The sequence below is a fragment of the Esox lucius genome, chromosome 3, assembly GCF_011004845.1.
Source record: "Esox lucius isolate fEsoLuc1 chromosome 3, fEsoLuc1.pri, whole genome shotgun sequence".
Lineage (NCBI taxonomy): Eukaryota > Metazoa > Chordata > Actinopteri > Esociformes > Esocidae > Esox > Esox lucius.
This window is the reverse complement of record NC_047571.1, coordinates 28,853,313-28,880,884: the sequence shown is the minus strand read 5'-3', so window position 1 is coordinate 28,880,884 and position 27,572 is coordinate 28,853,313. Positions and strand designations below refer to the sequence as shown.

Genomic DNA, 27,572 nt, shown 5'->3' with positions numbered 1-27,572 from the left:
GCTGTTTGGACTTTATAATATACGCAATTTCCTGGACACAAGTTTGGGTTTCTTCTGAGGATTTCTGAACCTGTACAATTCTGGAGAAAAGAACCTGATTTGGTTTATGATTTGTGTTGTGTTTGGTTTTGTGGTCAGGAAAGAGGACAGATGTTGGACAAAAGCAACAATAATCATTCCTCCCATTACTACATGTGCAATATTCCATGTTAATCCCAGGTTTATAGTGGCTGTTAAACATTAGTTTAATGCTAATAAAACTCAATTAATTATAACTCATGTGCATTTTTAAATATTGTGTCAAATATTGGACAGCATCCCATATTTCAATGCAAACACTTCACTAACAAAATGACGTTCCTAACTGTGGGAAACGTAGTCCTGTGAGGCTTACTTTCAGCATAACTGCTGATTCAAACCTACGGCACCAATTGTCTACTCAGACCAGCTTCAGACATAAATCCACTGTAATTTAATCTTTCAAATCGCAACCTTTTCTTTTTGCCTTTTGGCAAAATGTGTATAATTGCTGGATATTATATTCATTCATACATCTCTAAATTTGAAAAGATGTAGCCAGTCTTTTTACGTCTATTTTGGCCTTGCCTTTTTGTAACAACCCACAACAGAACAGTCCATTTAGATGTGAGCTCCGACGCACCTCATGCTGAGCCACTTTACTTTTTATCACATTGGTCGCCCAACCAGGACATTTTTACCGACACACAAGCACTAACTCCCCGGCCATCAACCACAACTGCCCTGAGGAGTCTCTAGGGCCCTATGAGACGAGGCGCATCATCCACCCCTGTAACCTCGGGTGGCACTTAGCCAATTTCGCTTTACCGTGAGGGAGTGACTGCACCAGTCTGGGCCCAAGGAAATTTGCTTTGAAGCTGCAACAACAAAAACCATGAAACAATGTTAAGGATTTTTCAGGAAATTGGCTTTTAAAGACACTGTTCTCTAGGATGTCCAGAGGAGGGCATTTTATCCACTAAGCAAAATGCAGTGGAGTACTGAATACATGCATTTTAAATACTGGCCCACAGTGGGAATTTGACCCTCAATCCTCAAGCTACCCAAGACCTTCGACAATTTGTTTTGTGTCTATGTTTCGTGGCATGTGTATAACTGCTTTATGAATGGGAAAACAGAAACTTTACCTTAAAGGGGTAATACACTCAAAATCACACATTACTAAAATATATATTAAATATGCAAATATATGGAAATTATATATGTTGTGAATTTTTTCTGCGTTTCTGAGTTAAAATGTAACTTATAAAATGTGTTGAAGAAACCTTTCGACTAAAAATGGCATACAGACTGAGTAGCTAGGTCAATGTTTAATCTCAGGGGCAATTTTTTTTCCATAAAGTCAAAGTGAAAAGAAGCAAAAAAAATTTTTAAGGAATTACATGTACAAAACAGAAAACTATTGATTGCATGATTATTCAACCATTTAATCAATATTTAGTGGATGTAAATTTGGCAGCATGTACATCCATGAGTGTATTTGGATAGTTTTGCACCTCAATACCCAGCCATCTTTGTCCATTTTTCCATTCTTCTTTGCAAAATTGCTAAAGCTCCGTCAAGTTGGCTCAAGACCTCTGCTGAATGACAATTTTCAACTCTTTCAGCGTATTCTTAATTGAATTTGGGTTCAGGCTTTGACTGGGCCACTCCAGGATATTAACCTTTTTATTATTAAGTCACCTCAGTGTGACAGTAGCTGTATGTTTGGGGTCATTGTCCTGCTGGAAAATGAGTCCCAGATCTCTTGAAGACTTTCAGCATTTCTCTGTACCTTTCAACAGGTTTCCTCTCAGCATTTCTCTGTACTTTGATCCATCCATTTTGCCCTCAATTTTCACAAGGCCCTGAGTCTTCTTCCACTTGGTCTTAGATACTTCCACATGCCTTCTGGAAAACTCTAGCTGAAATATGATATGAGGTTTTTTCAACAATGCTTCTTTCTTGCCACTCGTACATAAAGGCGACCTTTGTGAAGCACCTGGGCTGTTGTCACGGTAGCCACAGTAGTCTCCCAGCTCAGTCTTGGAATATTTATCTACCCTGCCCATGACTGGTGTTTTTGAAGAACCTCATTTCGTATTTGATTTTAATATTTCTTTGTCTTCATGATGTCGTTTTTGTTAAGAATTGTACTAACCAATGGTGGGTCCTCCCAGAGACAGGTCTATTCAACGTGAAATTATGTGAAACACTTTAACTGCACACATGTGGACTCTATTCAACTAATTACGTGACTTCTAAAGACCGTTGGTTGTAACCTCATCTCATTCAGGTGTGTAAAAGGGTGGATTCTTATGCAATTATTTTCTGTTTTAATTCTTCTTTTTAATTCGGACAACAATTTGCAATTAATTTCACTCTCACACATTTTGGATTGTGTTGATCACTGGCAAAAACTCCAGGTTCAATCGATTTTGATTTCTTGTTATAACACAATATAAAGTGGAGAAGTGCACAGGGGCGAATATTTACACTGAAAATATTCAGACCATTTATTGCGTACTGTGTAGAAGTGCCTTTGGCAGTGATAACAGCTTTGAGTCTTCTTCGCTGTGCCTCTACCAGCTTTACACACCTGGATTTGGGCAGCTTTCACATTCCTTCTGGCAGATCCTCTCGAGCCTGGGGGGGCCTATTTGCGGGTGTGAAGTGAATACTGCATGACACATTATGACAGGCATCACACATCAATCACAGGTTCTTGGCCTACCTAACCCTGCTCTACACAATTCATCAGACCTCACTTATCAATCACAGGTTATTGGCCTATCTAACCCTGCTCTACACAATTTATCAGACCTCACTTATCAATCACAGGTTATTGGCCTTTTTAACCCTTCTCTAGTGCTGCAACAGAAACCCTGCATAGCAGGAAGCCAAGGACGACGTGATTGATCCCACCTATGTACGGAGGTGTGGGGGTGTGACTGTAAGAAACATATTTCCATTAGGCGTTTATAAAAACATAACTACAAACAAACAGCTCGTCAGCCTGGTCTGTCTGTTCTTTATGTTGCGTTGGTAAACGTGACGGAGGTGGGAATTTTCCAGTTGTGAAATTTTAATTAGTTAGGATTCATTCACTAGCTGCATCAACTATAAACTAGAAGTACAGCTAACCCGCTTGTAAACAAATTCTGGCAATAATAATAGATCACTTTTGATAAATGTAATTTCCTCTCAATGACATGTCAGTTCTGCGTTTAGGAGAATTCAGAGCAGGGCAAAATCTCATTACATCCACCACTGTCTTTCAAATCCATTGCACAGTAGTAGCCTACTTCAAATTATGACAAGCCACAGTGCTGCTTATTGTAAAGCCAGCTAGCCAGCAGCGTCAATCTACTGTGGATTTAAAAAACCCGCTGAGGGTAAAGGGACTACAGCAGAGCAGGAAGTTACGGCTTTAGAGTTGTAGTCTTTTAGATTTCCCTCCCCTTTCGATACACACAGTGATGTATTCATGTGAGCTTTTTGGCATGCAAAAAATAAAACTTGCTTCTCTGGACCAATAATGTGTGAAAACACATCTTACTGCCCTAGAAACGTTTCAGTCATGATGATGCACCTCACCTAATGTCCGCCCAGGGTTAAGTGCCCCTTTAACTGAATTCACTGCCCACCCCCGCAAACTGAAAAATTAGTCATATAAAGTTAACCATCACCCATTATTTTATTCATTATTTTAATTGTTTTAAGCGTGAAAACCTAAAAAAATATTATTGAGCCCAGCACAGTATGTGCATTGGTCACAAATCCATTCACATATCAAAAATAACCCTAATTTGAGGTTAAATACCAGAATGTTGACAATGTTTAGTGGTATGCGACCGAAAGCTTTACTACTCACAATAAACCAAATGCCCCTCATTGAGGATCATGGGACTACATTATTATTAGAATAACGTCCCTGTAATATTTCACTGTAAACACAAGAACGCCCTAGAGCGGACCATACATTAAGGGACTTTGATTCAGGTGGTCAGGGGGAGCACCGAGCTTTTGGCCTCTGGCATGAATGGCTGAACGCCGTGAAATGCATGTTCTGAGTTCACTTTACAGTTAACTTCGAAAGGGATACCTGGCTCACGCCTTTGATGCAGCACGGTGCCAAAACTTAGGCAATCACTGTTACCCCAATGCAATGTCTGCCCACTCGGGGTGCTTAATCAAATACTATCCTCGTAATTTGTCTTCAGCTACAGAAATGGGCGTGCACGCTCTAAGGCTACCTCACAACTCGCCACAGTACCCTCATGCGAATACACTTTCGGAGCGGGGAGGGGAATATGAACACTTCTCGGCAGCTTGAGAGCAACTCGGTCGGCCAGATCACTACATGAGTACTACCGTTGAGTTGAAAGGATGCGCAAAAAATTGTCTATTCACGGTGGGACACAGAAAACGTACACGTTATTTCATTCAGCCACGCCACTTCAAAAGGATAAAGGGTTTGCATGCCTTCCTGGTAGGGTTTCTAGTCAGTGGGCTAGCTAGTTAAAGTAGCCTAACCCAGATCTACCCAGACACACAAATAATATATTGTAATATTCTTAAATAAACGGAAACATATTTAAATATTTCGGCTGAATATATTCATAAAATGCATATAAGGAAAATATAGCCTATGTGTATAGTACACCCCATACGTCCTCTATCCAGACTGTCATATGAACATATACAGTATCTCACAAAAGTGAAATATTTGAGTATATCTGTTCATGTGACAACACTGAAGAAATGACACTTTGCTACAATGTAAAGTAGTGAGTGTATAGCTTGTATAATAGTGCAAATTTGCTGTCCCCTCAAAAATATGGTGGCCACAGAAAATATTGACACTTTGGGCCCAATTTTGGATGTGAAATAATTTGGAGGTGAAACAGAGGTAAAGCGACTTGCTGCCCATCAGCCACAGGATATTGTCATCACTCAAACTGCTGGTAAAAGTAACTGCGGGTTTAACGTGGAGTGGTTTTTGAAGAAAAAGTGGCTAACTGTTAGCATACAAAAGAAGGCACTCTTCTGTTTTCCATGTCTGCTATTTGTTGGAGATGGTACTTGGTCGAGGACGTGTTACAAAGATTTGAAACATCTTTCTGAGAGGATTGCAAAACATGAGAGCAGCGGGAGTCATCTGGACAATGCTGTGAAATTGGGCTTACTTGGAAGGGTAAATGTCGCAGCCCAAGTTGAGAGTGCACACAGGCGCTCCATTGAGCAGCATAACAGACAGGTGGAGGAAAACAGGTACGTTCTCAGTAGGATCATAACATGTATTAAACTGTGTGGAAAATGTGAAACCGCACTGCAGGGGCACGACGAGTCGGTGGACTCCCTGAATCCTGGAATATTCAGATGCATTTTCGAGACTATGTGTGAGGGCGATTCGAGACTTCAGAGGCATTATGACGCTCATCCCATCTTCAAAGGGACATCTAGCACTGTAAAAAATTTACTATTAGACTGTATGTATAAAGTGTACAGGGAGGAGATAGCCAAGCAAGTTTACGAGACATTATTTGTTGCCATACAAGCAGATGAGACAACTGATGTCTCCTGTAAATCACAAATGGTGGTTGTGTTGCGATACATGTTGCCTGACAATACAGTGACAGAGGTTTTTGGAGTTTGTGGAAGTCAAAGATAAAACTGGACTCTGCCTCTCTAATAGCATCAAGGGTGTGCTGGAACCACTGAAGCTGGGAGAAAAGCTGATCGATCAGACTAATGATGGTGCAGCTGTAATGAGTAGAAACGTCCAAGGGGTTCAGACACTAATGAAAGAGACATACACACATGCCCAGTTTGTTCACTGCTATGCTCATCAGCTGAACCTGACCTTGCAGTAACTTTGTTCAGCAAGGATGAGCATCCTGAAGGTGTTTTTTGCAGATTTAACTGCTTTTGCCACCTTTTTCTCTGGTGCTCTAAAACGTGTTGCGGCACTTGCTGAGGCAACACAGAGACGCATTCCAAGGCCCCCCGCTGTACGGTGGAACTTTAAAAGTAGAACTGTCAATGCAGTTTGGGAAAACAGCGCTACGCTGCTCCTGTGTATGGAGGACATACGCACAGAACCAGGATGGGATGAGGCCACCATAAGTGAGGCATATGGCCTGTCAAAAAAACTCTGGGACCGAGCCTTTCTGCAGCAGCCAGAATTGTTTTTCTTTATGCCAGAAGTTGATGTTTTATACAACACTGATGAATGGGTTGCCACGATGGAACAGACGAGCCAGGCCGACGAGTAACCAACACAGCGCCGGTGATGGCGCATGTGACACAGTCATCTCCCAGGTGGAGCAGAGGTTTTCACAAAGTGGCCACCTGATTGCTGCCAAGCTGGTTGACAGCTCGCTCTTCCCACAATTTGTCCTGTCATTCCCTACATCTGACCTTGACTGTGCGCTGAAACTATGGCCTCTAGGAAACGAGGAAAAGTTGAAGTCTGAGCTGACCACTCTGTACCGCCACACTGAGCTTCACACTGGTAAGATGGCCCTGTCTCTGTTAAGATCCATCCATGAGAACAACCTAGAGGAGGCTTTTGCTGAGACCGTCATTATCATAACAACACCTATGACGACATCCGAGTCAGAGAGGAACTTTTCCACCTTGAAGAGAGTAAAAACCTTCACTCGCAATACCATGGGACAGCCGCCACTCAACGCATTGGCCATGTTGTCCATCGAAAGCCAGCTGATTCAGCAGCTACATGACTTAATTCCCAAAGTCATCGAAAAGTTTGCCCAGAGAAAGAACCGCCATGCCACTTTTCTCTTCAAGTGAGCCCTCATCCTTGGTGAGTGAACGCATATTTTATCATCCTGCCTTTGTGGTGCTGGTCCGTGCATTGGTCATATTTTTGTGCTGGATCGATTGATATAGATGGTGAAGAGTGTCAGTGTGTCCATGCTTATCTATTAAGGCTGGTGTCATAGAATGGATCTGTATTCCTGAAAAGTAGTCTTTCTGCTTCGTTGTGGCCTTCAGTGGTGTTGAGCTCATTGCTGTTCATGTATGGCCCTGTAGGCACATTGGTTCTGAGCTTGGTTACATTCCTAATTTAGGTTTGTAAATGTGACAGTGGTAATTTTACATGTGTGTGAGAGAGAAGGAAAGCAATTACACAAGGTCTCTCTCTCTCTCCAGTATGTGTACTACAACACCTGGTAGAAGCAAGCCGCTCCATCTGTCTTTAAAAGTGTTTTGTTTATTTAACACATCAGTAGCAAGAGGGAGTTTTGTAGCTTTACAGGTATGTATCCTATATTTTCAAATGGTTTGTGCCCCACCAATTTTTTACATATAAAAACGCCACTGCAATCAATGTACAGCTCAAGTTGACACGCATTCCAAAAAGTATTTAACAGAAAATGAATCACTACTATCAGTGGAATTTGCGATAGTATCAGGGAGAGCCTGTTACTTTTTATAATGTGTATACTTATGGAAGCAAGCATGTTGGGTTTGTCCGAAACTGAGGGCGTGGATAACATGCTGTTCAGCTATAAAACAACAGCATCGAGTTTATGACTACCCCTCCACAGGAGATAATCCTCTGAGCTGCGACATTAAGCATAGGCTGATCATTTTATTTATATCAAATACATATTAATCCATTCTCTTGGGGATATAAAGTAACCTGTACGTTGCCAAACATTTCAAACGTCAGAGCGTGCATTCATCTTAACCGTTAACATTATTATTACCCCCAGATTTTCAGGTTATTTCAACGACTGGAAGCAGAGATGCTCGGGAAACATTTTCTCTGGATTTGTCTGCTTTCGGCGTCTCTTCCGTCATCTTTTTCTGAAGACTTGAAAAGGGAAGCGCAGAAACAACATGAGAATGATTCAGGTGAAGACATGTAGCATGTTTTCTATTTTGGTGAGGCAGGGTGGCGCACGCCTGTTGCTTAGTGATCATATGGATTTTAGTGAGCCGGCTACTCGTCGGAGCAAGTGCAACCTAAGAACATAACATGTTTTTATGTGCCGCGGTGGCAAATTGTGAAGTATTAACATTCATTTTGAAAATAATGTTGACAAGATTTAAATAAAAACGTAACATTTAAATATCACCTTTAAAATAGTCAATAGACCATACGTGCAGTTCCCGGGCATGCTAACAAATGCAATTATAATTGCTGTCATGTTGTGCATAAAATGTGCAACGAATAGCTTTTATTTCTAAAACTATAAATAATAATGCTTATATCCTTTCATGTCCAAATTCATCTCCTTTTAAATTGCTCCCATTTCAATTTGTGACCGCAAACAACTGAAAATAAGACTGGAAAAAATACGATTTCACTTTTAAAGTTTAAGGCATTGCTTTTAAAGGTTAGTGATCAGAAGAAACTATTAAAGGAAGCGCAATTTTGTATATGTGAGATGACGTCATATCAGTGGATAGTCAGAATTGCAAGGCTGAGCTGTTGAGGAAAACACCAGACGCATAAATACAAAGACCCTATTCATTTCTGAGACTTTAAGCCTTCATCATATGAGTTATTGCTGAGATTGGGAAAAAGAGACGAATTCCCTTTAAAACCAGTAAATGCTTTGGAATCCTACAAGGGACAACGTCTCCATGTTTAAGTGTCAGTGTTGCTATACTTTGGCAAGACTAGCCAATACAATTATTCTGTTCATTTGTTGTTCAGGTTACAAAGCAAAGATGGCAATCGGTAGTTCTCTTTGTGCTTTGGGCTTTTTGGCAGTGCTCGTGATATGGAATTATTAAGAGTTGTGATGTTAGTGGTGCTCAGTGTCTTCTCTCAACGCGTGACCAACTGTTGTGTAACACTTCACTTGGGTAGTCCTAAATAGATGATATTCCGCAGATATTCAAATGCTGAACAGTATAAAAACTGGCTATCCAGTAACCCTAAACCTAGCAATACATTTAAGCCTAACCCTTACTGTAATCCTAGCAAGCAGGTGCTTGTTAACAGATGGTTATACTATCTGCAAACTATCTGTTGATCGTCTTTGGGGCTATCCAGTGTGAGCAAGTGTGGTTGTGAGTTCTGGCAGTACATCAAGTATCATTTATCATGGTTGGTTTGCGAAAAGGACTTCCAGTACCAAAATGATTAGCTCTTTATAATGGAACCGCTATTTTGGCATTAACATTAATTGTTAAAGGCTATGGTATTTAAAGGTAAAGTTGACCTGGACTACAAAAAATGCTTTTAAATACATTCCTACAAGGTTGGACTGGGACCACAAATTATCCCAGGAAACAGAACAAAAATATTTGACGTATGCAAAAAAAAAGAAACAGACAATTTTGTTTTTGCATCAGTATTTGTTGATGGGATGTTCTAAACTTATTTTGGCCAGATGTCTATGAAATGGGATATTATGATAATTCTGCAAAAATCCATAATACAGAACCCATACGGGCTGCATTACTTTTTTCATCTTTCAAATTAAAACAAAACATCTCCCCCATTTAATTAAGATAAACCTGTACGTCAGGCATTATCCCGAGCCAGTCCAATTCTGATTCATGCTCTGGAATGTAAATTAAGAACCCAGAAATTCAGTTCATTGTTGTAGTCACTGATTTACTGGCTATGTTAGTTAATCTGGACAACCTATCCCTTTAAGAGTTAGAAGTCTTCAACTTTCAATATTGTCTTTTCAGTAACATTTGTCACTGTTTACAAATGAATAAAAGGCAGAAAATATCTTTGGGTATTTAACTTCAATGTGCGTTGTGTCGGTTTTCATAAACCTAAAGACAGGACCTTCTAATCTTTATACCTGATGACGTTTTTCTTCATTTGAAATGGATTCTTTAACTCCTTCCTATGTGCATTTCATATCCAGCATTAAATCCTTTTCTGATATTTCTGACTGTAGTTTGGAGTGAAGAAAAACCAAGACTTTTTGTCAGGAGACGGATTTGGCCACACCAGAGAAACCACCAGGCTGCAGTAAGTTGTACTCCTTTTCCACTCAGAAAGCAGCAGCCACGTCTCCTAAAACATACAGTATCGGTTAAAGGGGATTTCACCTTCCCTCCGGAATGTCTACACCAATCACAATCCCAGTCAAGACGAGGTTCAGGTACACAGCGCGTCAGTGGGGAGGGGGGGGGGACGTGCTGCTCGGGGTTTTTCAACCGTCGGGTGTCAGTATCTTTTCTTGACGCGGCTATGTGCACGGTTTGACTTCTCAGATGGAATGAGATTTCAGGTGGATAAATCCTGTGACGGTCATTCACCTTTAAAAACTGTAGCCAGAAACACTCGACTAGAAATCGTGCCAGTTCACGTCGCAGGATGTCTAACTGTCAGGGAACGGCAATACTGAAACAGAATAATAACAGAAACCTGAAACCTGAACAGAATCCGATCCAGATTATGGGTAATTCAGTATGTATGGTTTATAAAAAATGTTTCTCAATCACTGATATTGGGTGTTCCAACATATTATTCTGTGTCCTTGTATGTGTCTGTGTGTGTGTGTCCATGTGTGTGTGTTGTTTCAGAAAGCCAAGCCGGAGCCTGTGGCCCCAGTGTGGCGATGTGGTCGTCTGATGGAGAGCTGTGCCCAGCACACCCCCTGCTGTGACCCCTGTGCCTCTTGCCGCTGTCGCCTCTTCAACACCATCTGCCACTGCTGGAGACTGGGCCCGCACTGCCCCAAGAAGACATAGACTGGGCCCGCACTGCCAGAAGAAGACCTAGACTGGGCCTGCACTGCCCAAAGAAGACCTAGACAAAACATCACATATAAGACACACACTTGCACAAACACACAGACACACACCCACAAACACACACACATAATCTACCTCTCAACTAGAGATCACACAGGTGGACATACTTATTTTGTAGACCAGGGGTTCCCAACCTTCTTCCACCAGGGCACCATGTTTTACAATCGATAAAACCTCCCCCCCGTTTGTTTCCTTTTCAGTGGGGTGGTGGGGGTTCCACAGAATAGTAAGCTGGCTTGCTAGTAACGGCTAACTGACAGCATCGTTTGTATTTCGAAAACCAACATATGTCTGCAATAACAGTGGAATGATGGCATTTGACCAGAAAAGATGCATCCTCCTCCTCCAATTATGTCACCAAGACGCGGTCAGCTCTCCTCTAACAAACAATAGCAGACATGGGCAAACAAAATCCCTCTGACACTTCCTGGTTGCTGACATTCAGTTAATTCAGTTTCTGTTCAAGCGAGAAAACAGCCACTGAATGGTGTGGTAAAACAAGGTGCCCTCTAAATATATGTTTTATATTTTTTTGAGATCTGAGATTTCTCAAGCTTTTGTAACTCGATCATCGAAAAGTAAAAGTAAGTACAGCGAGTGTGCTCTTAGAGGAGACTTGGTTTGATTGTGAACTGTCGTGGCTGTAATTCAGCAAACCTCCACCAGGTGGGAGCAAGCCAGGGATATCTCCTTGAAGATTACATTGTGAGTGAGCACCTATTATATTCTAAAAACAATTATTATATTGAATAAAATATAATTATATCTATTTATCTATCCCTCTCTATATATATTTATTTTACCCCTCAAATCAGGTATGGCGCAGAAACCCCCGCACACAGGAAGCTCAGGTGTCCCATTCTGGTGGCACTCCCCCTAGGTTGGGAATCCCTACTGTAGACAATCACACACACTACAAGAGCACGGACATACAGTACTACATAGATACCAATTTTGGACCTGATGAATGACACATTTTGTGGATATATTGTTAGGGCCCGCAACATTTTCTGTATATGTACCAAGACATTGTATATCCATGTTGTAAACATGTAACAGTCGACCTCATAGCTGTATTAATGCTCCTTTTGTTTAACTGTGCACCTCTGCTAGATTCTGGGTCACGTTGATCCAATGCTAACCACAACAAAGAACATCAAATAACTTGTGACAAACATTCTCTCTCTATTTTTTATATTGAATAAATATCTTTGTTAGCCTCACTCATCCTCTTTGTATTGCTATTCTCACCAGTCATCCCCTTTGGCAATAATATTGTTTTATGTGACGCTTAATGATGGGCTTCACCACAGTGGATATGTGTATATATATATATATATATATATATCGTTTAATTTTCTTAGCAAATGCTCCTGTGGATTATGTGGATGAAACAGTTGGATTTAGGAAATAATACTTTTTATAGAGTACAGAGAATAAGTATTAATTAAATGATAATGAAAAAAAACAAAAAAAAACGTTTTCCATGTCAGTATGGTCTGTAACCATGTCAGTATGGTCTGTAACCATGTCAGTATGGTCTGTAACCATGTCAGTATGGTCTGTAACCAGCCTATAGCCTTTTGATACAGCAAAAGGAGAACAGTTCCTTTGTTTTTTATATAAAACTCTGTCAGGCCTTCAAACAATCACAACAGAGAGACAGACAGACACACACACACATACACCTTACTCCAGAGACCCGCTCTGTAACAGGCATGAAACCATCTTACACCCACAAAGACCCTGATTGAACACTTGATTCCCTTTTTGCACAAGTATGTTTGGGATTGCTTTCATTCTATTAGTCACACATTCCTGTCTGAAGCCTTGTTTAGAACTTGTTTCAAGAATAACATATTTTTTATACCCCTTTTTTAGCCTCCCCTTTGTTCCTTCCCCTTTTTAGTCATAGCCAATCGTATCCACAGCCGTGTCTCATGGCAACCATTCTCATGGCAAAGGATTTGGGAGAGTTAAAGATCGCTGCAAGCCTTCCTCAAAGGCATCCGCATCAAGCCATTTGGTTTTTTTCCACACTGTGCTTTCATTCCGGAAGTAATGTAGATCAATGCTTGTGAGGGCTTACTTGCTCGCCACATGACTCGAGTTAACTTTGCCTGTCCACAAGCTGGCCAAGGGTGTTGCTAGAGCGCAGTGAAACCAGGAAACATCTGCTGACGATGTCTACCCTCTACCCTTGCATGCCCCATTTGGTTTCACAGCCAACTTTCAGCCAGAGGCACGAAGTTCAAACCTAGACTGTGGATGTCAGCTTGGTACTAAAAATAGAGTGCCCTAAACCATTTAATAAGTCTTTTGGTTCTGAATGTCTATATCAATATGGAATTAACGAAAAACTGAGTGGGGTCTGTAGCATCCAAAACACAAAAAAGCATTCATTAATTAATGAAACTTGTAAACATAAAGAAAACCCCCAATTTCTACTTAGCTTTTGTTGTTGTTCATTAAAAACTGTTGTTTTAGCAGGATAAATGCCTTATTTGTTGGCATTCATCGCTATCTAAATGTAGTGTTTTTGTAGTAGTTCTTTTAAATTATGATTAGGTGTCTGGTTAATCTGTCCAGCAAACGTCCAACTGTCACATTAGGAATTACTGTGGATTCTAGTACTTATTCCAGCCAATCAGCGACAAGTATTAAACAATACAGTGTTTTTACTTTTATTAGATCTGTAGTGTTTTATAGTAAAATATTTGCTACAGATTTATGTTTAAAATGTTAATGCCTGCATTCCACTCTTGGAACGAATCGGGACACATCAGATTTATAGTTGATGAAGCATAATTTTTAGGAAAAACTGTGTTGAAACCATCAAGTTGAGTCCGTCTGCAGATGTCAACATTGGGGTGGTGTTTGTAGCTAAATGGATCAAAAACAGTGGTGAATTGTAATTTTTGCCATTGAAGTCTGGAACTTTCATGCTAATTTAAAACAGTTACAGTTAGAAAACTACAAATAGCTTTAATGTTTGAACAAGCAATCAAAGTTTAGTCAACCTTTGTCACTGTAGGTTTTATGTTTGTAGCTGGAGTTCAAGATCAGTGGTAAATAAAAATAAAAATGTCCCTTTCAACCATTTGGATTTTGAACAGTATGTTGAAGTATTAATTATATTAAAGCTTTGTAAACATAATCTATTCCAGACTGGTCTTCTAATTTTTAATAGTATTTCTAGCAGCAATGGTTTAAGTTTAAATACACACTACAACCTTTTCCTAATCAAGAATTTTGCTTCTGAAATGCATTGAGATTAGGGATGCACCAATAAGATTAATCTTGGCAGTAAACAATAGCTGATATATCCATATTCCACAATTGGCTGATGCCAATTTTAATGTTTTGTCATTTGTGTACCTGTGTAGCCTGGTATGAATAGAATAACAAATTTGCTTCTGATGATGCTTCTCATTCCAACAAATATAAATTAAATCACACACTATCTTCCTACATATTTTAATAACAAAATAATCTCAGAAATTAGTCTGATATACATTTTCCATTAATTAAATTATAAGATCAATACACATTCCCATTCTATAAATGTAGTTAATAAGGTAGGTAAGAGATGTAACACTGAAAACCGCTTTAACAAATGCCATTTTGTTCTTTGAATATGGAGTAATATGCTAAGGAGTAAATTGTTGAAATTAGCTGTGTTTCTGAAGATCAGACAAGTCCTCTGACACTTAGCAGCCTTAAAAGCACATAATTATTATAGGAAAGACATCAAGTTAACATTCCGGTTCACCAGCAAATGTGGCAGGTAGATTTAAAATCTACCAGCCACTCATTTTGGCAGCCAACCCCCATCGTACGCCATAAAACAGAAAGCCCCAAGTATGCTTTGTAATCATTTGAAAAAAGTAACAAAAGTATTTCTAGACCCAAGTAACGTGTTATATTTTTGATCAATTTACAACGAAAAATCACCTGAGTCTATAAGACAAAATAGATAGGAAATGTTCAGCCGCTCCTGAAAGACGGTTACTGTGGTAACAGAGACGACTGTCTGTCGCCGCTAGCAGACCAGAATCTGATTGTCCTTTAGAGATTTGACGCAGGTTGCAACCAGTTGCCGTTTACACACAAACAAAAAATCAAAAGCACCACGCGTGTGAACAAAACAATGAAAAAAGCACAAACGCGGGCTTCTGGTGATTTTTGGGTAAAAAGTATCTTGCGCTGGAAATGAATATTTCAATGACCCAGTCCGATAAATTACGGTTCTACGTTGTTGCTTTCTCTCTCTCCCTCGCCCCTACTGAAGACCATTGAAGTCGCTTGCGCGGCTGGCCTGCAGAGAGTGCTGAATTAATTGGCTGGCTCCTAAGAAAAGGCAATTCATGTGTCTAAAAAAAGTCTGGGTTTTTTCTTTTCTTGATATGATGGCTATGATTTTGCCATGCTGGAACGCCACGGTGAAAATAATACATTGAAAGTTCTGGAAAGAACAATAGGTCTGACATTTTGGGCACATTAAAAGCAATCAGCCGATACCAACTACAAAATGTTTGCCTGTAATCAGCAGATACAAATTGCTGGCCGATATGTCGGGTGCACCCCTAAAACTGTAGTATGAAATATTTTATTAGCAGGAACTGCATTTAATCAAGCTTTAGCGCCGCTGTCAGTTTTAATGTTTTGAAGTAATTTTGGTATTGGGAGCTTTATCAATTAAAGAGCAGAGGCCAATCCTAATACATCCCATTAAAGCTTATAGTACTAATAAAAAAAACATATGAACGGTATTAAAGAGTGGTTTTCAAGTGGAATGTTCCAGATCTTTAATGGTTGAAGGCTGGATTCAAGGCACACTTTAGCGTTAAAATTCTATGGTCTATGGCAATTGAACTGTGCTAAGGAATTTTGGTTAAAATGTGACTTGGCAGCTTTTATGGGTTTGGCACTACTTATGGAAGCAGTAAGCAAATAATAATAATAATATGTTTGACCGATTTCTAAAGTGAATTTCTAAAGCCTATTAACACATCTAAGGTAACACTTTATTCTGAGAGTCGCAAAAGTGTTTCCATGGATACTCTACAGATTATGGACAGACTATGAGTAACATTTGAACTGACTAGCTATCTACTAACCTTAACCTTAATCCTAAACCTAACCTTAACTCTAAACCTTCTTCTAAACCTAATCTTAACCTTAGCAAGCAGTTGCTTATCAACAGATAGTATTACCATCAATTTAACATTTACAGATTGACATTGGGACTCTCACACTGAGTGCCCTTTATAATAAATATTTTAAAAAATCTCAAATTGGCCGCTCAGCCAGCACATCTCAATAGAACTAGGATGCACCCAATTACATACAGACTACTCAATATAGAAACGTTATAGGATTAAAACAGAATTAAGCTTAAAGGCTTATTCCCCATAGGCATATCCCTCCTGTTAGAAAGTGAAATAGCAGGTGGGCGAGCTCATAATTCAAAAACATGAACATTGGCAACCACCTTCTTATTGTACTCAGTCCAACAGTTTGAGTCAGACAGAGGTCCCAGATGCTGGATACAGCCCTACTCTCAGACTATATATATATATATATATATATATATATATATATATATAGTCAAAAGACATGGACATTGTTACGTGTCAAAGAGGAAGGACTGCATTATGATCATCAGTCATTAAAAGAAACGGGGGAAGTTAGAAGTGAGACTGAGCAAAAGCTTTCAGTTAGCATCGAAGAGACAAACCGTGTGGATTAGAATAATGTCGTTGTGTCCGGAGCTTAGCTTCAATGTGGATCACGGGTACCTGGAGGGTCTGGTCCGAGGACTGAAGGCAGGGATTCTGACCCGGTCCGACTACCACAACCTGGCCCAATGCGACACACTAGAGGGTAAGCTGAGGGTCTTTTTACAGGGCCACCAATGTGTTGACCCTGTTCACCTGTGTCAGGAGGAGCGCTGGGGTTGTCCGTCCAGTTTGTAGCTAAGCAGAATATTGAGTAAGTAACGCTTTAAAAAGTTTAGTTAGTCTGGCCCTGGCCTAAACTGTGGAAAAACAGTGTGTGTGTGTGTTCGTGCGTTTCCGTGAGTGAGTGCAAGCGTATTATCCGCATGTGTGAGCCTGTCTCCTCATTAGTCATCATCATCTGCCACACAAAGAGGAAGCAATAAGTTACCGCACTGGCAGTATGACAGGGGTGTATTAAAGTCCATTAAAAAACAGATTGTGGCATTTATACAATAGATCATTTTCAAATGCAAAAAAGTAACTCGCCGAATGGTCTTGGGTACTGGTGAAACCTTATTACAACCAGGTCTAGAGTGTCCCTGTTCATAAGAACGTGTAGGGAATGGGAGGGGAACTGTAAATATACACACATAAATATTGTCATGGCGAGTTTGAGAGCACCACACACTCCATGCTCTTATCCATACATGGTGAAACTTCATATTAACAAAGAAGTCCTCATTAATAGAGTTGCTGTTATTTTCCCCCGCTGATATCATTGCACTTAAGATGCCTTGTAAATATGTCCTGCAAACATTGGTCCACCAGACTGCTTTTCATCAACAAAACCACAACATTAACGCAGGGGCTGGGGTGAACAGTGGTGTTGTCTGACTTTACACGGATGTCACTTCTAAGACTCTGTGGTCATGATTTATCAGACAACTCAGAACTTTAAAGGTTAACTGGAATTTACTGGAACTACAGATTGGGACAAACAAAACGTGACTTACGGAAAAGATAATGAAAATGTGCCTCTAAATATTTGGGGTTGTGTAGGGTGGTCCCATGGTTTAAGCTGCTACCTCTAGGGCCCATATATGGCTACAAAATGGGTTTGAATCCAGCCCAATGATCTCTCAGCAAAAAGAAAACCTTGGCTATCTTTCCCCATCGTTTCTGACAATGTGAAGCGAACATTTTATAATAATGTAAATGCAGATTATTAGGCTTTGGCCATTGAGAACACAAAATGTGTTCTCATAATTTCATTCATGTGTTGGCCCAAACAATGGACTGGACCAAATAATTTTTTGTAACATGTGGGGGCATTCAGAAGGTTGGGCAAGATAAGAACAACGGGCTCATGCTGTGAACCTAATAATAACTTGACTAACATACTATCTGAATGTAGACATGAAGCTTCACCTGCAGAGCACGGACTACGGCAGTCTCCTGACGGCTGGGAACGAGGACCTGACCGTGTCCCTCCTCGACAACAGACTGAAGGGGACCATTCTCACGGAGTTCCGGTGTTTACGTGCCCACTCTCTGCCGCCCCTGTCCACCTTCCTCGACTACATCACGTAGGACCGCTTTAATCCATCTTGTTGTCCAAAGGAGAGAGGAAGGGTTTGAAAAGAAATATAACTAGTCTCACATTCTCTTCCCTGACCTGTCCTTGTTTCGGTGCTACATGAAATGGAACTACCCCCCGCCCAAAACAAAAAAATCATTCTAATACCTGTCTCCATTCCACAGCTACAGCTACATGATTGACAACGTGGTGCTACTGATCACCGGCGCCCTGAAGCACCGGGACGTGGAGGAGCTGCTGCCGAGGTGCCACCCACTGGGAACGTTTGATCAGATGGCGGCGGTTGGCATCGCCCGCACCCACGCAGAACTGTACAGTGCCATCCTTGTGGACACACCACTGGGTAATGACTAGACTGCAGGGGCGTCCCCTGAGGGAATCCATCGGGACACTTTTAGGATTTGTTTACATTACGGGAGAGAGCGAGAATACAAAGCCAGACTGATTCGTCTTGGTTTGCATGATCATTTCCACCGCTTTTGAATTTACACCGGCGCCTCGAAGACATCGATATCTACAAGTTTACGCAACAAAATAATTGAACATCTTGAAAGTGTTCTTCGATATGTCTCGGAAAATGTAGTGTAATGTAAACACGCCCTTAGATACGGCTTGCTTTCCACTTCCTCAAACATGGATTCTGTGATTTCTTTTGGCCTCTTATTAAAGTGGGGCTGTTGGGCCAAAACAGGTATGTGCCCCAAGTCATCAAAACCACTCGCTTTAAAGCTTGTAACGTCGTGGCTGACAGACGTACCATATTGATTCAGTTTATAGATAATGCAAATATAAACTAAACCCATCCAGCTCAAAATGACTGTTTTAAAAAACAATTGTTATTCACAGTAGTCTTGGACTGCATTTTAAATGGGGGGGGGGAGGGGGGGGGGGTGTTACAGCCCACTACAAGTCTTTTCCAGAGTCACTGTGACCTGAGTGTGGATGCCACTAACCCACACCTGTCTGACTGAAAATATAAATAGTAGTTAGGCAATCAAAAAATTCATTACCGACCTGAAAGACCAGTTGTGCTGAATTTAGTCCTTTAGTGAACTGATGAAACAGCCCAGTTGGTCCAGTTGGGACAGTACTGTAATATTTGAATTGCACCAGTAACATGGTTTCCTACACCTGATCTAGGATGTGAATAATTATCACAAGTTATAGTATTAGAAATATGAAATCCCCCTACTACTCTAAAATACATCGACACCATTAAGCAAGCTCTCTGCTTGTTTTAGGATTGCTGTGCTATTGCTGGGCTGTTACTCGTAAACTACAAGTCATTTATGGACCAGTGAGTCTGCTCATGTGGTACACAAGATTTATCTGCAAGCAGTAAAGCAGCAGGCGTCCTTTGGACGCGGTTAGCCAGTACTGAAGAGTTCAGCGGGCGGCGTAACATCGTCCCCTGCTGCTCAGCAGTGTCAAACCTCAGGCTGAAATGCCTCCTGTGGCTACCAAGGTTTATGTACGTGTCAGGGTTTATTCCCAAGCCTGTGTTTATTGCGTAGAGTTGCAAACGTTCAGTAAGTTACATGGTTTTATTGAAATCCTGACACCGGGGGTCATTCAGTCAGGATTTTCAGGATGAACCTGGGATTTTATTGATGGTTTCCGAAATTCTGAAACACCATGAATTCTTCTTTGTCTTTTCAGCTCCCTTCTTCCAGGATGCTGTATCAGAGGCCAATCTGGATGAAATGGGTGCTGAGATCATGAGAAACAAGCTGTACAAGGTGGGGAAACATTACGTCCACTGAATGTAGAAACATCTGCCTTACGTTTTGAGCTCTACCATGCACAGGCACAATGTAAGACAGATACACTGTCAACCATGACATCATGCTGGGTTTCTTTGTTTTGAGAACCTCAAGCTTGCTTTGCGAAACAGCGGCAAAACCCACCCCAGTTAATGGCACTGCTCGTGGTGGAAGAACCTGGTGAATGTCCCTGTATCTACAGTACTACTGTCACAAGTGGGTCAGTTGCCTCCAAGCACTTCCATTACTTGTCCCGCGACTATTTTAAAGACATCAATCACCTCTACGCCTGGCTTTGAAGCTGGGAGTGCATGCTCTGCAAACATGGTTCTGCTGCCTCCATGGGGAGCGGGGGGGGGGGGGGGGGGGGACTGGTCTGGCATCAATTAACAAAATGAAATATGCCACTGTTTGCTCCAACTTTAATTTGATGCTTGAATCATTTCATTTTATGCCCTCATTTTACCAGGTAAGTATGAACAGAAAACACATTTTCGGCCAACAACCTGGGAGCAATTCAGGTTAACTGCTGTACTTAGAGACATGGTGATGTGTTTTTCCGTGTGCTAGCTCTGGGATTCAAGCTAACAACCTTTCGGTTACTGGTCAGTGGCTCCAAACACTGGTTTGTATTCACCGTGTGTACAGTACATGTATGAATATTGTATGATAGATGGATATTTAACGTACATGGAGTGGGACTATTGGACGTGGTCCGTGTATCGTAATGTGATGTAGTAGTTGTCAGGCAAACACACTGGAACGTGGGTTAAAAACAGGCATGTTTACACCGATGGCTTTTGGAAACACTTTTAAACAGGCTTACCTGGAGGCCTTCTATGCGTTCTGTTGGGAAAGGGGAGGAGCCACCAGGGACATCATGTGCCCCATCCTGGAGGTAAAGCGCTTCGAAACGTCGCCCGAGACACTGTCAGTTTGTTTCAGTTAGTGTTGTGCGTGCCTGTCTGTTGACGTTTTGAGTGTGAACAACGGTGAACCCAGCATGAACCCAGTGTGTGTGTGTGTGTGTGTGTGTCTGTGCACATATGTATGTGATTTTCCTGTGTATGTGTGTGTGTGTGTGGGATGTCTGCACATGTACTACTTAATTTGATAGGTCCATTTTTCATCACAAGTATAGTAGCCCATGGCAAATCTTTAGATGTGAGGACATGTTATGTCTGTGTGTGTGTGTGTGTGTGTGTGTGTGCGTGGTATGTGTGTGTTACGCCTGGGTGTGTGTAATGTCCGTCTGTGTTGTGTCACTGCATGTGTTAGGCCCGTGTGTTGTGTCACTGTGTGTGTTCTGCAGTTTGAAGCGGACCGGCGGTCGTTCATCATCACAGTGAACTCGTTTGGGACGGACCTGAGTGGGGGGGACCGGAGGGCCCTGTACCCCTCCTGTGGAAGACTGTACCCTGAGGGGCTGCAGCTGCTGGCCAGGGCAGAGGACCACGAGCAGGTCAAAGCTGTGGCTGAGTACTACCCGGTGAGAATCCAAGCAATGGGAAAACATTAGAAACCCAGCGCAAATTGGACCAAATATCTTTCCCTGTTTCAGTTTCCTCCTGTTGGACGCAACACTGCAGAACCCTCCAGAACTATTGGAAACTTGAGACGAGCAAAACAAAAAAGCTTCTTAACAAGCTAGAACTTACACGTTTAATTGAGGGATGATTGTTTGAAGGAATAACACGTTCTTAATCAAGAAAGAAACAACATCACTCTCTTATGTGGCTCATCTTTACCAAGGTTGCCAATGATTCTGGAGGGCCCAACAAAACATCAATGTCATAATACTGCTGTCTTTCATGTTAGGGTTGAAATGCTTATTCCTCCTCCAGGACTATAAATTAATATTCAGTGACACCGAGGACGGATCTTCAAGAACTTTGGAGGACAGATTCTTTGAGCAGGAAGTAAGCACATGCTTATCAGGTAGACAATGTATCGAGCGCATATACAATAAATGATGATTGACAATGTGGTCAGTATGCAAATTCTTCATTGTTTTCAGTTGGTCAGTATGCAAATTCTAAATTGTTTTCAGTAGGTCTCTATGTCTACATTCTACATAGTTTTCAGTTGGTCTGTATAGAATATCTAAATTGTTTTCAGTAATTCTGTATATACATTCTACAGTGTTTTCAGTAGTTCTGTATATACATTCTACAGTGTTTTCAGTAGTTCTGTATATACATTCTACAGTGTTTTCAGGTGGTCTGTATATACATTCTACAGTGTTTTCAGGTGGTCTGTATATACATTCTACATTGTTATCAGCTGGTCCGTATATAAATGCATTAAATTTACATTAATTTTATCCAGTATCTCTCCCCCTTTTCTCCAATTCCAATTAGTGAGGCTTTGTTAGCCTTGGAAAGCATCATCACATGCAGTGCCAAAGAAAGCTTATGAAAACAGTAAATCATTCATACATTCCCTGTTTTGTTAGTGTGATTAATGGTTGGATATTGACAACTAAATGTTGTCAATCTCTCTCCAATCACACTAACTAAACAGGGAATATATGATTGTTCTACTGGTTTCAAGAGCTTTCTTTGGCCGTGCATGTGATTATACTTTCCAAGGCTAATAAAGTCTCATTAATTAGAGTCCGAGAGGGTGACTGAAAAAAGGTTCAATGTAACATATAAACACAGACCAACTGAAAACAATTAGAACCAGCAACCTTTCGTTTACTGGCCCAACACTCTTGAACACCTGAAGCAACCCTGTCGACTGCATTCTCTGATGTACTGAGTCTTCAATCTCCACGTCTGTCAGGTACACCTGAACACGCTGGCCTTCCTGGATCAGTTCCATCTCGGAGTGTTCTACTCCTACATCAAGCTGAAGGAGCAGGAGGCCCGCAACATTGTCTGGATCGCAGAGTGCGTAACGCAGCGGCAGAAGTCCAAGATCGACAACTACATCCCCATCTTTTAGAAGAGAACGACGTTTTGCGGAAATAACTACGTATTATAATTAAACTCTAGTAAAGGCTATAGTTACGCGGCTATGTTTCTTGTCTTTGGATACAGCATTTTGTGCAAATGTTGAATAGTGATCTATGGATCTCCCAACCCAACCAACTCAAGACCTCCAAATTCACTGATGATTATGTCAATTTTCAGGTTTTCAGATACATTCTCCATTTCTTATGACTAAACATTTATTAAACATATTTATTAAATGTATCTAAACAGAATAGTGCTATAAATATTAATTACATAAGGTATATAAAAACAATAACATTAAACAACATAAATCAAGACAACTTGATGAAACAAAGTAAAACTATCAAAAACACAGTACAGTACAGGATCAATAGTAGCACAGGGTGAATGCGGTGTAAGACAAAACAGTAATGAACTGAAAAGGGTTTTGGCTTCAGACAAAAGTTGTTTGTTTCAGTCGTAACTCCGTCATGGTAGAGCCTCTTAGGCTGGAGCTATAGAAATGAGCAGAAATAAACAGAAATAATTAATTTGGACAGGATCTCTAGTTTACATCATACTGCATTGGACATGAGCTCTAGTTTACATCATACTGCATTGGACAGGAGCTCTAGTTTACATCATACTCACTGCATTGGACAGGAGCTCTAGTTTACATCATACTCACTGCATTGGACAGGAGCTCTAGTTTACATCATACTCACTGCATTGGACAGGAGCTCTAGTTTACATCATACTCACTGCATTGGACAGGAAGCTCTAGAGGGACATGGTTTCTCTGGCAGAGGTGGACAAAAGCAGCAGCTAGCCTACAGGGGGCTCCGGAGGGGCCCGAGACAGAGCCACAGCGGCTTCTCTCGCACACAGATAAGAATTGTTCAGGATCCACCTGACAGAGAGGAAAAACAGACAATACAAATAATTTCATTAAACAAATATGTGGTCCCAATAAACTACCTGGTTGTATAACGACATCTGTGAAAATCTCTTCTCACCACCCTGAAGCAGGAACTCAGTGGTGAGTCTTGGGCGGAGAAGAGCGTGTCACATCTCAGAGAGTTGGCAGCCATCTTAGGACAGGGCTCTGATTTCTGTGGTACACTGCCACACTCAGGATTTGTCTATGCAGAAACAAACAGACAAGACAATGAGAAGCACATCCATAACAGCTTAACTGTAAACATAATGACCTTTTAATTGTTTAGACCACACACTTCATCAGAGCAACTAACAGGAGAAATTCACATCTGGTCAAGGACAGATTTCCTTTTCACCGTGCCGGCTTGGGGATTTGATCTAGTAAACCCTTAGTTACCGGCCAAAAGCTTTTCTGCTAAGCTGTCCGCTGCCAGTTGGTCTCAACTTCACACCTAGTCTGTAAATGTTAGGTGTTTCCTGAAAACCTTTCTCCCTCCCAACTGGCATACAACAGACAGCGATGACTGATCAATTCCGTATCCTGACCAGCGTGTTGCTACGGTGCAGATGAGCAAAGGCAGCCGATTCGTCAACGCGGGTCAAGCCAACAGAACTGGATCGCACACTCAGTCCTGCCTATCTGACCGGCTGGTCCGAAAGGACCCCCGGTGGGTCGGGTCGTGTCCTTTCCTACCTGCCAGCTGTGAAAAAAGTCAGCCATGTTGTCAGCTTTGGAACCATCGGGCAAAGTGAAGTCATTTCCTGCTTCGTTGTCATTGGTCCCAAAGAGACCAGTGGAGGCACCTGAACAGAGTGAAGGAATCACATCATTTATGTTTACAGCTTCTGAAAAGAGTTTAAGGGGATTTGTCTCATGTGACATAACTGTCTGTCTGAAATAACTGAAATGTGTTGAAATGTAGAGACTATGAAATGTGTAATTATTGCAAGCACATATAATATTGTCAAAATCAATCTTTCACCCACGTCTCTAGATAAGTCCTAAATTAGTCCCCATTGTTTAAAAAAGGGAACTTAACGTAATGTAGATGGGGTGGGTTATTCTTTAAATGGTTGTTTGTACCATGAAGCCACCCATCAAGAGTCAGACTACACAGCTCCAGGGATAGGTCACACGACACCAGTGCTCCGTTCTGATTGGACAACTCAACAACATCCGCCTCCTTGTGAACGACAAGTCCACTGTTACTGTAAGATGTGTGTGTGGAATGGCAACTGACTTCCACCTGAAACAGTAGAAAACATCTGTTTCACTCAATCAGCCCTTGTTATCTAAAATACAATATAGTTAAGATGTTTTTGTATCATCCACAATAATGTAGAACTTGGTCTGTGGCTTTACAAAAACAACATAGGAGCACAAAATCCTCAAGACCATTATGTAGAGTAAAAGGCCTGTTGTAAAGTAAAAGGCCAGTTGTTAAATCCATTTATTTTGAAGTCCTGTACCTCTCCATTCTGCTCGATGGCAACAGTGCTGTTGTACATCCTCACCACTAGAGGGAACAGTGAGCGGGCATCTGAACCCAGCAACACAGCGAAGGAGTCCTCATCAGTGACATCGCGGGCTAGGAGGACTGGGCAGGGGGCTGGCAGCTCCAACAGCTGGCCGTCAAAGGACACCACAAACTGTCCAGCCACCAGCAGGGCTTGGTCTGACAGAGGGGGGGAAAAGGGGCAAAGGGCCAACCGAAAACCTTGATTAAACTATGGATGTAGATTAGGGTCAAAGAATCCATGGTTGCATTCATTGGGGTCATGTTCATTAGGGTAGTGTTCATTAGGGTCATGTTCATTAGGGTAGTGTTCGTTAGGGTAGTGTTCATTAGGGCAGTGTTCATTATGGTCATGTTCATTAGGGTAGTGTTCATTAGGGTCATGGTCATTAGGGTAGTGTTCATTAGGATCGTGTTAATTAGGGTCACGGTCATTAGGGTTGTGTTCATTAGGGTCGTGTTCATTAGGATCGTGTTCATTAGGGCCATGTTCATTAGGGTCACGTCATAAGGGCAGTGTTCATTAGGGTCATGTTCATTAGGATCGTGTTCATTAGGGTCGTGTTCATTAGGATAGTGTTCATTAGGATCGTGTTCATTAGGATCGTGTTCATTAGGGTCACATTCATTGGGGTCGTGTTCATTAGGGTTGTGTTTTTTGGTAAAGTTGTTTTTCAGTGTTTAAAGTCCCTCGCTGACGGTTGAGGCCTAATGAACACCACCCAGGGGCTCTCATCACTTGGCCAATACAAAATGTCTGCCATGCTTACGGCGGAACGGGCTGTCCATGACCCTCCTCTTCAGGCGGTAGAGCTCCGCAGTGGGCCTGAGGGAGGTGACAGCCTGAAGGGGCCTCAGGAGCCACTCCTCCAGGAGGACCTCCACCACCCCGGCCTCCTCCACCCTGGACCCCTGGCCCCGTGCCAGCGGTATGGACACGCCCACCGAGCAGTCGCTGTGGAAACAGACACGCGGCCCGACACCAAAGACTGTCACTAGGAAACCGGTGTCTTATGCATGCTTACCGCCGTAGTCTTGGTGGTGCGTACCTTGGAGAGAGTTTGTAAACAGAACCCAGGTGTCTCCTGACGCGGGCCAAGGCTGCCGCCAATCTCAGTTCTGCCCAGAGAGCCGTCTGCTGGCTCAACTGGCACAGATTTAAGAGCGCAACACAAAAATGCCCATTACGTTCGATCATTTTATTTACGTCTTGGCCAATTAGCCATTAGTCTCATCCAGATGGACTTAAGTGAGCAGTTCATTAATAAACCTGCAGACTCACCACATCCAGGAGAGCGATGAAGGCAGTCACGGTGGTCTGAGCTAGGGGTCTGAGCTGAGGGTTTTCCAGTAGCGGCGGTAGGAGCTCCACCAGTCTGGCACTCCAGAGGGACACAGCGTGGGTCCACACAGACTCTACCCTCTGGCCTGTAACGTCGTGGTACGCCCCAGCTAGAGTGGCCAGCGGTCCTGGGAATGAAGAAAGGTAATATATTCACTGTGATGTTTAGATCGTTACATATTTTAGCGAGTTGCAACTATTACATGGCATTCTGGCACCTTGGAGAAAAACAACTTAGTTGTGCCAGAATCTTCCTGATCATGATTTACATCTGTGGTCAGCCATTGAGGACATGCATCGCCGTTGTCAGATCGGAAACTGGACATGGCCCTTATCATGGACCCTTCCCAGGAGACAACAAATGAATGTAACAGGTGAAGTTGATAGTGAAATACTAAAACGACCAGTCTGTTTATAACCCAAGGTGTGGATTTGGAGGATGTTTGACGACCACTTAGCCCACAGTGTTACGAGTGGACACATTCCAGTCAACGCCTTCCTGGTTAGTTTCTGTTTGAGTCATCTGCCAAGCCTGAGCAACTAATGCATCACATTTGGTCTAGTACACAGAAACAGAGATACATGTGTGCAAATGTAACAGCAACAAAATGTGTTCAAAAGACAGTTCCTTCACCTGAGAATTTTGGGATTGTAATAAATCATCTTTGATTAGGATGAGGTAAGTAATGAGGTTCCCAAAGGTCACAGGTCACTCACTCTGGAGCTCCTGCTGTCCAAGCTTGGAGGCATGCTGTAGCAGGAGTAGGAGGTGCGGTACGCTCTTAGTCAGGGCGTGGCGTAGTCGGCTCGTCCTCCAGGAGGCCCACGCCTCTCCCTCTCTCTGCCCCAGCATGGCCTCTGATCTCTGGGTAAAATGGAGGGCTGAGCTGCTCAGCTCCTGGAGGAATTCACTGCCCTTAGACTTAATGACAGAATGGTTACAGGGAATAGCTGTTACGAAGCTGTTATA

General features: G+C 41.9%; 3 protein-coding genes across 4 annotated transcripts in view; 2 read left to right on the top strand and 1 right to left on the bottom strand.

Annotated features, from left to right (window-relative positions):
• Positions 1-7,569: 7,569 nt before the first annotated feature.
• On the top strand, positions 7,570-12,005 carry asip2b (agouti signaling protein, nonagouti homolog (mouse) 2b). Its single transcript, XM_010904222.3, has 3 exons — positions 7,570-7,905; positions 9,921-9,994; positions 10,552-12,005. Exons 1-3 carry the CDS (start codon positions 7,797-7,799, stop codon positions 10,717-10,719), a joined length of 351 nt encoding a protein of 116 aa, XP_010902524.2. The 5' UTR covers positions 7,570-7,796; the 3' UTR covers positions 10,720-12,005.
• Positions 12,006-16,470: 4,465 nt separating this feature from the next.
• On the top strand, positions 16,471-22,963 carry LOC105030381 (V-type proton ATPase subunit d 1). Its single transcript, XM_010904221.3, has 8 exons — positions 16,471-16,668; positions 17,920-18,091; positions 18,267-18,445; positions 19,762-19,841; positions 20,686-20,763; positions 21,178-21,354; positions 21,710-21,784; positions 22,653-22,963. Exons 1-8 carry the CDS (start codon positions 16,539-16,541, stop codon positions 22,812-22,814), a joined length of 1,053 nt encoding a protein of 350 aa, XP_010902523.2. The 5' UTR covers positions 16,471-16,538; the 3' UTR covers positions 22,815-22,963.
• A 119-nt stretch (positions 22,964-23,082) lies between these two features.
• Positions 23,083-27,572, bottom strand: part of LOC105030387 — a 42,310-nt gene continuing 37,820 nt past the window's right edge. For both annotated transcript variants that reach the window (XM_020045595.3, XM_020045596.3), the window contains 10 exons: positions 27,320-27,524; positions 26,543-26,730; positions 26,310-26,407; positions 26,031-26,215; positions 25,214-25,419; positions 24,828-24,990; positions 24,438-24,547; positions 23,821-23,946; positions 23,567-23,714; positions 23,083-23,319 (listed from right to left, as the gene is read on the bottom strand). In XM_020045595.3, the coding sequence (XP_019901154.3) occupies positions 23,309-23,319; positions 23,567-23,714; positions 23,821-23,946; positions 24,438-24,547; positions 24,828-24,990; positions 25,214-25,419; positions 26,031-26,215; positions 26,310-26,407; positions 26,543-26,730; positions 27,320-27,524 (1,440 nt within the window). In that variant the 3' untranslated portion in view covers positions 23,083-23,308. The remainder of the gene's footprint in view (positions 23,320-23,566; positions 23,715-23,820; positions 23,947-24,437; positions 24,548-24,827; positions 24,991-25,213; positions 25,420-26,030; positions 26,216-26,309; positions 26,408-26,542; positions 26,731-27,319; positions 27,525-27,572) is intronic.

Coding starts and splice junctions, on each gene's coding strand:
- LOC105030381 (XM_010904221.3), top strand. CDS start 16,539: ATGTCGTTGTGTCCGGAGCTTAGCTTCAATGTGGATCACGGGTACCTG. Junction 16,669..17,919: donor CCAATGCGACACACTAGAGG/GTAAGCTGAGGG, acceptor ATCTGAATGTAG/ACATGAAGCTTCACCTGCAG. Junction 19,842..20,685: donor TGAGAAACAAGCTGTACAAG/GTGGGGAAACAT, acceptor ACTTTTAAACAG/GCTTACCTGGAGGCCTTCTA.
- asip2b (XM_010904222.3), top strand. CDS start 7,797: ATGCTCGGGAAACATTTTCTCTGGATTTGTCTGCTTTCGGCGTCTCTT. Junction 7,906..9,920: donor ACAACATGAGAATGATTCAG/GTGAAGACATGT, acceptor TTCTGACTGTAG/TTTGGAGTGAAGAAAAACCA. Junction 9,995..10,551: donor AGAGAAACCACCAGGCTGCA/GTAAGTTGTACT, acceptor GTGTTGTTTCAG/AAAGCCAAGCCGGAGCCTGT.